Source organism: Natrix helvetica (assembly GCF_964273705.1).
Source record: "Natrix helvetica genome assembly, chromosome: Z".
NCBI lineage: Eukaryota > Metazoa > Chordata > Lepidosauria > Squamata > Natricidae > Natrix > Natrix helvetica.
The window spans coordinates 140,196,892-140,207,084 of record NC_138554.1 but is presented as its reverse complement, the minus strand read 5'-3'; the positions used below and the strand labels follow the sequence as shown (position 1 = coordinate 140,207,084).

Here is a 10,193-nt window from a genome sequence, read left to right as displayed (position 1 = left end):
CAGGAGGAAAATAAAGCCTCAACATTCATCACTCACCAGGATGAGGGAGGCTGCCGACTTCAAGAAAGTTCTTGCAGAGACAGGTTAAAGGATTATAAGCAATGGTGACATCCAAGTTGTTGCCGTCTTTTGGGTTTTACTTCCTCATTTAGTCAGGCTTTTATTTTATTTTTATTGCCTTATTGCCTGCTAACCCCGGGGTGTGTGGGGACAATAAATGTTTTATTTTTTGTTACTTTATACATCTCACACAGGAGCCACCTGAAGGAGCCCAGTTATTTTACAGCCCAGGAAATTGACATTTCTGGAGAAATCAGCGAGTGAAGCATCATTACAGTATTAAAAGAAAAGTAAACAAATCAATTCTCCAAATCAGATTCTCCAGAGCAGACCTTCACATTTTCTCCTTTTTATAACTTGAAAAACGGGACAACCTTTCGAAGATCCCTGGCCAGAGAGGTTTATTTCTTTGCCGGTTGTTTATTGAGATTGTTTCTATGGCCACCCATTGCACAACCAGATTAATACAGGCAGTCCTCCACTTACAGCCACAATGGAGGCAAAATTTATGTTGCTAAGTGAGACATTTGTAAAGTGAGTTTTTCCTCATCTTACAACTTTTCTTTCCACATTTGTTAAACAAATTCCCCCTTCCCTCCCTCCCTCCCTCCCTCCCTCCCTTCCTTGTTCCTTTTTCAACCTTCTGACAAGCCAAGGGGAAGCCAGATTCACTTAGCGACCATGTTCCTAATTTACCAACTGCAGTGATTCACTTAACAAACGTGAAAAGAAAAGCCATCCGTTGAGATAAAATTCACTTAATAAATGTCTCACTTAGCAACATAAATTATCAGCTCCATTGTTGTCATAAGTCGAAGACTACTTGCATTAATCTGTTTGCGCGAAAAAGGAGAGAAAGGTTTCCTTGGTAACCCTCTGCAGGCTCTGAGGTCTGTAGAGACATTTCCAAAATTGGCAAGTTTAAGATTTGTGGGCCTGAAATTGTGGGGACTCCATCACTGAAGGTTTTCAAAAATGGACTGAAGAATCATTTCTATAAGATCCCTGGGGGGGGGGAGGGGTGTTAAAGAAGAGATTGGACAGCCATTTGTCCAGGACAGCATAGGTTCTCCCTGCTTGAGCAGGGGGTTGGACTAGAAGACCTCTAGAGGCCCCTTCCAATTCTTCTCCTATCGTTCCATAAGGGTCTCCTGCTTGAGCAGGGGGTTGGACTAGAAGACCTCTAGAGGCCCCTTCCAACTCTTCTCCTATCGTTCCATAAGGGTCTCCTGCTTGAGCAGGGGGTTGGACTAGAAGACCTCTAGAGGCCCCTTCCAACTCTGTCATTCTGTCATTCTATTAGTCCTTTAAACATAGAAGTAGTGGGGGGGGGGAAAACCACATACGAGTATATATATATATTTATTCATTTATTTATTGCTGGGGTATCTTTTTGGGGAGTGACTGGAGAGATTCCAAAACATCCCGCATCGTTTTCCTCTGCCGTTTTCCCTTGGATCGGAGCACGGAGGCCGCCAGCCCTTCCGAATCCACCCCTTAGAAGGGGATGGAGACTCCGATGACCATCGGTTTCTTGAATAATTTCTTGACACGTTTCTTCACGCTATTTTTCAGCTTCTTGAAAAACTTCTTGAATCTCTTGACCCTCCTGGGCTGATCCTAGAAAGGAGGAGAGGGATGGGGGTCAGGGCTGGGTCCCCAATGGCTGGCCCCATGGGGGGGGTATCCATCCAGCCCCTTCCCCTTTCTGCTTCCCTGCTCAGTTTCTGCCCTGCTTTTCCCTTCTCCCCCATTCTGTTTCCTCCGCTTTATTTTAATCTAGATTTTAGGATCACATTTCCTCTCCTTTCTGCTTTTCTTTTCTATTCTTTTTGGCCTAAATGGGCCATGAACAGAATTACAGGTCGTCTAGAATTCCCAGTCTCCTGGTGGTCTCTGGGGCCATTCAGCCCCTTCCTTTTTCTGCTTCCCCACTCCTCCGGGATAAGGCTTGGAGACCCTTGCGAAGGGTGCAGTTTTGGCATTTCTACACAACACAATCGGTGTGTCTGTTTTACACCCTTTGCAGATTAAGAAGGAGATTCTCCACACTTCTGGCCTGCGGGCAGAGTTGAATTCTTAATTTAAGAATTAAATGCAGAAGACTCTATATAGGGGGTTCCCCAGCTTACGATCAAAATCCACGCCCAAATTTCTCCTGTTACTTCATTACACCTTGGTTGAGTGAGCCTTGCCCCATTTTACAACCGTTCTTGCCTCCATCGTTAAGTGACTCACTGCAGTTGTTGAATTAGAAATACGTTTGATAAGTGAGCCTCAGTTTGCCCATTGACTTGGCTCATCAGAAGGTCGTAAAAAAGGATCACCTGACCCCGGGATGCTGCAACCGTCATAAATACGAGTCAGTTGCCATGCACCCGAATGTAACTCACATGACCCTAGGGAATCTGCAACGGTGGTTAAGTGTGAAAAAGGATCCTAAATCACTTTTTTTATGCCGTTGCAACTTCAAATGGTCACTAAAGAAACTGTTGTAAGTTGAGGACTAGCTGTAAAATGGACATAAGTCAGGGTTTTTTCCAGGGCTGTTATAACTCTGGTCATTAAACAGAACAGTTGTTGGTCAAAGATGGCCACTAAGGGAAAAATCGCACCCAACAGTTGTAAGTCGAGGACTACCTGTACATCGGATGCGATTTCTGGAGTTTCAAAGCAAAAGATACTCGTTAGGGGGATTGATGTGGGAAATGCAGATTAAAAATAAAATTGCCAAGAAGGGTAGGGGGCTCAGGCAGTGGTGAAATTTATTTATTTTTCCTACCAGTTCTGTGGGCTTAGCTTGGGGTGTGGTGTCTGTCTGTCTGTCTGTCTGTCATGTGACTGGGGGATCAAAATACAGAAACTCACTTTAACAATATCCTGCTGGAGCAGGGGGTCGGACTAGATGACCTCCAGGTCCCTTCCAGCCCTGGATTTCTGTGTTCTTTCAAGGTATCCTCTGGAGCTGCAACTAGTGCCAGGTTTGTGGTTCTTCCTCCCTCTCCTTTTTCCCTCCCTCCCTTCCTCCCTCTCTCTCTCTTTTCTTTCTTTCTTTCCATCTTTTCTTTCTTTCCCTTCCTTCCTTCCTTTCTTTCTTTCTCTTTTCCTTCCTTCCTTCCTTCCTTCCTTCCTTCCTTCCTTCCTTCCTTCCTCTTTCTTTCTTTCCTTCCTTCCTTCTTTCTTTTTCTTTTTCTTTCTTTCTTTCCTCCTTCCTTCCTTTCTTCTTTCTTTCTTCCTTTCTCTTTCTTTTTCTTTCCCTCCCTTCCTTCTTTCCTTTCTTCCTTTCTTTCACAGCACACACCCCCCCCCCCGTTTTTGGCCTAGCAGACCTTCTGGAAGCCTCCTGGAAGCCAAAACGGACCCCAAATGCTTAAAAAAAAGTTTTTTAAAAAACCCAGTTTCTACCATTGCGCAGAACAGCTGATCATGGGAACTTTTTTAAAAACTTTGTTAAGCATTTTTTACTATCAGTTTGGGTGAACCGCCTCGAACCAGTAGGATTTCACCCCTGGCTCCTCCTGGCAGGGGATTCCTCCAACTTTGGAGAAACGGGAGATGATGGGTGAGATTTAAGCACAAAAGTTTGGCCTTCCAGCTCCGGAAAGTGGAATGCAGGAAGAAGAAAACACTTTTGCATGACCTTTGCCCTTCAGGGTCTCCGCCCCGAGAATCCCCCTCAAGGCTGGTCTGCCTGTCTCTGTTTTGAGACTTTCGGCTTTGGAGACAGAGGTCTTCTCCAGGGGAGGGACGGGGGGGGGGGCAGAAGAAGCCCATTAAGAGGAGAGGAAGAACCACTGGATCCCAGGCGATGCAGGGATGGGATGGGGGGCGGGGGGAAGGCAGATCACTTTTGCGAGATTGCCCAAAAGCTTTTTTTTTTTAATTTACTGAACATATAAAATAAGAAGAAAAATAGAAACAGGAAATTAGGGTAAGAAGGAAGATGTTGCTGGAAATTGGAAAATGGCGTTCTGAAAATTGCAATCAGAAATGGACGGATGATATAACCTAGTTGAGTCGTGAAATGTCTGCCAGGAAGCCACCAAGCACCAATAACTCCATAGTCCTTTTCTTCCTCCTCCTTCTCCTCCCACTTCTCCTCCTCTCCCCCTCTCTAAACCATTTCCCTTCTAGCACTGATGATGTTCTCTAGTTGGGTCACCAGACATCTGCAAGAAAACCACCCAGCTCAGAGAGCCCCAAGGACTCGTACAGTTCAATCCTGAGCTACAAATATTCTCTTCCATTGTTTCCAGAAGTGACTTGATTCTCTTTCCAGCTTATCTGAAGACTGGGCTGTTTGCTGGTTCAGGTGGAACCAAAGCTTGGTAGATACCATACCAGTGGAAGCTCCTCTTCCAAAGCACTTGCCCTATGGATGGTCTCAAGTGGGATGGGGTCTCCTCCAACTGGAGAATGGGTCAACCCTCCTTCTAGGCTTGGAGCTCCTCCCAGGAGACCCTGCCCAATGACCATGGCATCTTACCTTCTTGTCTTCCTCCTTCTCCTCTTCGTTTCCCTCCTCCTGCTGCTGCTCCTCCTCCTCTTCACCCACAGCTTCACAGGTGAGGACCAGCACTGGGGGCGTCTCCCCAAAGAAGTAGTAGCCCGTGCATTCCATGACCACCTGTGGAGGAGAAGACAGCACAATGAGAACTAGGATAGCACCCAGATTTCATCACATGGAGACCACAATCTCCATTCCTACGGAGGAATCTAGGATGAAGCCCTCAACCATCTCCTGCTAGGACAAGATTGGACAAGCCAAGATGGTTCAGCCTCAAGGTCTCCCTGGAGACAGGTAGTCCTCGACGTACGTCCAGAATCAACCCCAACATTTCCCATTGCTAAGCGAGACCCCATGAGTTTCGCCACGTTTTACAACCATGTTAAGCATATCCCTGCAGTTGTAATGTTAATTATTCTGGCTTCCGGTTTGTCAGAAAGTCACAAAAGGGGAGAATCGTGTGACGCCGGGACTTTGCAACCGTCGTAAATCTGAGTCAGTTGCCAAGTATCTGAATTTTGATCACGTGACCACGGGGAGGCAGAGACAGTCGTAGGTACAGGTAGTCCTCGACTTGCGACCACAATTCAGCCCAAAGTTACCAAGTGAGACGTTCATTGATGGAATTTTCCCCCATTTTACGACTTTCCTTGCCACCGTTGTTAAGTGAATCCCTGCACTTATTAAGTTAATAACACTGCCGTTAAGCAGCGTGTCTTGATTTTGCTCATCAAGTCACAAAAAGGGATCAGGTGACTCCGGGGCACCCCCACCGTCGTAAATATGAGTCAGTGGCCAAGTGACTGAATTTTGAACAGAGGCCAATGGTGATACTGCGGCATCGTAACTTTGAACGATCCCTAAATGTTGTAACTTGAGGACTGCCTGTGGACTGCTGGCTGGGGAATTCTGGGAGTTGAAGTCCACAGGACTGAAAGTCGCCAAGGTTGAGAAACGCTGCTTTAGGGGAATTTCTTCCAAGGCTGCCTGCCGATGGGTGAAATCTTTTACGTCCTGACAGGTTCCAGAAACCAGGAAAAGAAAAGCTGATGTTTTTCTAAGTAGTTTCTTTTTTTATGTTTGCACACCTGCAGACCGAAATCTTGGCAAACTACGAGCAACTCTGTGAATTATTTAAGGCATCTTGTGAAAAACATCTAAGGGAGGAACCGACTTCTAAACTTCTGAACTTTTTGGTCGCTTATTACTCTGGAATGTGTCTCCTCCCTCCCAGGAATGCAGAGGTTTTTGAGAGAGATTGGAGAGACATTTGTCTGAAAAGGGAGAGGATTTCCTGCTCGGGCAGCGGGTTGGATTAGAAGACCTCCAAGGTCCCTTCCAATTCTGTAGAGGAGGAGGAGGAGGAGGAGGAGGAGGAGGAGGAGGAAGACAAGGAGAAAGGGAAGGGTAAAGAGAAAAGGGTTTCCCCCTTGAGCAGGGATTAGGCTGGAAGATCTCTGAGGTCTCTTCCAACTTTGTTATGTTGAGGAGGAGGAAGAGGAGGAGGAGGAGGAGGAGGAGGAGGAGGAGGAGGAGGAGGAGGAGGAGGAGGAGGAGGAGGAGGAGGAGGAGGAGGGGAAAGGGAAGGAGAAGAAGAAATGAGTTTCTCCTTGAGCAGGGGTTAGACTAGAAGATCTCCAAGGTCCCTTCCAACTCTGTTATGTGGAGGAGGAAGAAGACAAGGAAAAATGGAAGGAGAAAGAGAAAAGGGTTTCCCGCTTGAGCAGGCGTTAGACTGGAAGACCTCCAATGTCCCTTCCAACTCTCTTATTCTGTCACAGACCCCTCCTCTATCCATGGGCTAAGAGTTGATGGAGAAACGAGAAGAAGGACGTCCCTCAAGACCAAAGTAGCAGAGAAAGAGAACTCCAGTTTCATCTCTGCAAAGAAGGTCCTACAGATGTCCTATGTCCCTGTCTCCATCTAAAATACATTTCCAACCCAACATCTCCATCTAAAATGCATTTCCAACCCTGCTGGGCATCAGCCACTCACCCCGTCTTCTTGAAAGTCGCATTCCTCCAGGGAAAGTTCCTCTGCCACCTGGCACACCGTCTCCTTCATGGTGAAGTTCAACTCTTGGTTGCTTTCAGAAAGAGGATCCTGAAACAAGACACGGTCAAAAAGGTGGTTAGTTTGGAGACCCCCCTGAACTTCCTGCCACGTTCCCTTGGGATCATGTTGACTGAGACTTGGTGGAGCCACCAGAATATATCTACAGAGCAGAGTCCATGCAGGTTCCAGAAGTTCTGGATTCCATGCCCACCATCCTGATTGATCTAGTTGAAGGACCTTGAAGAACTTCGTGGTGGAACTGATTCCACCTTTTTAGCTAGCTTCCCACGAGGGAAGTGTCTACTGTACAAAAAATCTAAACAGGACAAATCAAGTCTAGTGGAAAGAAGGACCAGGGGTGACATGATAGCAGTCTTCCAGTATTTGAGGAGCTGCCCCACAGAAGAGAAGAACCTATTCTCCAAAGCACCTGAGGGCAGGACAAAAAACAACGGATGGAAACTAATCCAGGAGAGAAGCATCTGGGAACTGAGGAGAAACTTCCTGACAGGCTAATCAACCAGTGGAACAGCTTGCCTTCAGAAGTTGTGGGTGAGATCTTCAAGAAAGAGATTGGATGGACTTTTGTCCAGGACAGGAGAGGATCTCCTGCTTGAGCAGGGGGTTGGACTAGAATACCTCTAAGGTCCCTTCCACTCTGTTATTCTAGGTTTCTAGGTTTTAATTCAACAATGGACCCAAACTGAACGGTAGGTAAACCAAGATCTGCATGCCAGGAGAACAGGCTGCGTGGGTCTCTCTTTTTCAGCTACCACTCAGGACAGCTTCCCACAAAGGATGGGTCTACTCTACTCTACACAGGTCCACGGTGGGCCTGGACTAGGCAAGTACGTACCCACTCAGGTGGAGGAACAGCTTCCAGGAGACGATAGAGGGAGTCTTCCCCAGATTTGTTGTTGTAGATGCTCACTGCAAGGTCCACAGCCTCATCATAGGTCAGGGGTTTGTGTGCGAGTGTGGAGGTCCCACCGATGGTCAGGGCTCCAACCACCAGCAAGGTCTTCCAGAAGCAGCTTTCCATCCTTGGTTCTTCTGCTATGGAGCTCCACAGCTGATTTGGTCTCCGAGACCAGGAGGCCTCCTTAAATACACTGATGGGCAGGACATCTCCTTGCAGGGGAAGTGAGCAGGGGTTTTCCCCCACTGAATTCTCAATGGCCCTTCCTGAAAAGGGGAGGGGGGGGCCACAGATAAGCAATATTTGTCGTAAACGTTCTTCTGGCAGGTTTCCAGATCAAGTTTTCTCAATCTTGGCATTTCCCAAACATCCCAAGCTGGGGAGCTTTTGGGAAGGGCAAGAGGTTGAGGTCAGCCCATCTGAACGTGCTCTTCAAATTGCCAAGGAGGAGAAGGAGAGGGGGAAGCGTCTCCTGCTGGAGCAGGGGGTTGGACTAGAAGACCTCCAAGGTCCCTTCCAACTTGGTTATCCTGAGAGGGAGGAGGAGGAGAGGGAGAAGGAGAAAGAGAAGGAGAAGGAGAGAAAGATTTTCTTGGTAACTGTCTGCAGACTCTAAAGTCTGTAGAGACATTCCCAAAATTGGCAAGTTTAAGTTTTTTTTCCCCTCAATATTTTTATTTATTTTTTGTTACAAATGTTAAATTTGTTTACAAACAAAGTGTTGTCCGGGTTTTGGGCCCTTTTACCTTCTCTCTTATACATAATTTGCTTTACATTACGTTACCATTTCCAATTTCAGCCCTATTATTTTCTTCCCATATTTCCATCTCAAATTTAAATTTTTCTTAACACATAGACAGTATCATTTTTCACCCTTTCTGAAAAAATACCAAATTTATCATTTCATTTTCCATTTGTTATTCTAATTTCTATAGGTAGCATATATATCATCAAATTCAATTTTAATATAACAAGCATTTTACATAATTGGTTGTCCACAATTAACAATGTTATTTTATTTAACTATATATCATTAGCAGTATTAACATATTTCATTTTCTACTAACACATCTCTTCTTTCCCTTCCTCCTTTCCTAGCCATTTTCTCTTAACTCATCATAGGGGCCTGGAGGCTGAAACATATGAAGAACGGTTGCAGGAACTGGGTATGTTTAGCTTAAGAGAAAGAAGGACTAGGGGAGACATGATAGCAGTCTTCCAATATCTCAGGGGTTGCCACAAAGAAGAGGGAGTCAAACTATTCTCCAAGGCACCTGAGGGTAGAACAAGAAGCAATGGGTGGAAACTAATCAAGGAGAGAAGCAACTTAGAACTGAGGAGAAATTTCCTGACAGTGAGAACAATTAATCAGTGGAACGGAAGAAGTTGTGAATGCCCCAACACTGGAAGTCTTTAAGAAGATGTTGGATAGCCATTTGTCTGGAACGGTATAGGGTTTCCTGCCTAGGCAGGGGGTTGGACTAGAAGACCTCTGAGGTCCCTTCCAACTCTGCTAGTGTATTGTATTATATTGTATCTCTTGGCAAGTTTAAGATCTGTGGGCTGAAATTGTGGGGGGCTCCATCACTGGAAGTGTTCAAAAATGGACTGAAGAATCATTGCTATTGCCCATAAGTGGCTGTGGGGGATTTTAAAGAACAGATTGGACAGCCATTGTTCCAGGACGGCATAAGGCTGTGATGGCCAACCTATGGCATGCGTGCATCTCTCGGGGAATGCGAGCCATCGCTGGTTGCTTTTCTGGATTCTGGCATGTGCCTAGCTGGCCTTACACCTGTGGGGGCACCAGAAACTGGAAGAGCAGATGCCAGGTGTGCAAGCACTCCGGCCACTTAGTCTTCTGGTTTCTGGTGCACCCGTGTGCGCAAAGACCAGCATGCGCTCACTGGAAATCAGAAGATCATCTTCTCGGCGTGCACATACTGGGCAGATGGTCTTTGTGCATGCATCTGTGCCAGAAACTGGAAGACCAGGTGGCCGGTGCTCATGTGTGCACCGGGAGGCTGCTTTTCCGGGTTCTGGCATGTATGCATGCACAAATGCGTGCTTCCCATTTTGGCACTCGGTGCCGAAAGGTTTCGCCAATACTGGCATAAGGTCTCCTACTTGAGCAGGGGGTTGGACTAGAAGACCTCCAAAGTCCCATCCAGTCATATGATTCCATGTTCCTAATGGTTGCACAGACATTTGTCCAGAATAGTCTAGGTTCTACTTTGAGCAGGGGGTTGGACTAGAAGACCTCTAAGGTCCCAGTGCTATGATTCCATGAGTGTCGCCCCATTTTATGACGATCCTTGGCCTTGTGGTTAAGTGAATTGCTGCCGTTGCTAAGTCAGTCACAGGGTTGTTAAATCAACCTTGTGACAACCTTTGTTTATCAGAAGGTCACTAAAGAAAATCACGTGACCCCGGGACACTGCCACCGTCATAAATATGAGTCAGTTGCCGAGCACCAGAATTTTGATCACGTGACTATGGGGATTCACCAACGGTCGTAAGTGTGAAAAGTGATCCTGTCACTTTTTCAGTGCTGTTGTAACTTTGGATGGTCACTAAATGAACTGTTGACAGAGAGAGAGAGAGATGACAGAGATAGATAGATAGATAGATAGATAGATAGATAGATAGATA

The 10,193-nt window shown here is 46.3% G+C and overlaps 1 protein-coding gene across 1 annotated transcript; it reads right to left on the bottom strand.

Moving 5' to 3' along the window:
* Nucleotides 1–1,421: 1,421 nt before the first annotated feature.
* Nucleotides 1,422–7,711, bottom strand: LOC309382095 (cathelicidin-related peptide Pt_CRAMP2-like). Its single transcript, XM_081933567.1, has 4 exons — nt 7,479–7,711; nt 6,563–6,670; nt 4,547–4,687; nt 1,422–1,680 (listed from the first exon to the last, which is right to left on the bottom strand). The coding sequence occupies exons 1-4, from the start codon at nt 7,662–7,664 to the stop codon at nt 1,558–1,560; spliced, it is 558 nt and encodes a 185-aa protein (XP_081789693.1). The 5' UTR covers nt 7,665–7,711; the 3' UTR covers nt 1,422–1,557.
* Between the last annotated feature and the right edge of the window lie 2,482 nt (nt 7,712–10,193).

Coding starts and splice junctions, on each gene's coding strand:
- LOC309382095 (XM_081933567.1), bottom strand. CDS start 7,664: ATGGAAAGCTGCTTCTGGAAGACCTTGCTGGTGGTTGGAGCCCTGACC. Junction 6,671..7,478: donor CTGTTCCTCCACCTGAGTGG/GTACGTACTTGC, acceptor GTCTTGTTTCAG/GATCCTCTTTCTGAAAGCAA. Junction 4,688..6,562: donor GCGACTTTCAAGAAGACGGG/GTGAGTGGCTGA, acceptor TCTCCTCCACAG/GTGGTCATGGAATGCACGGG.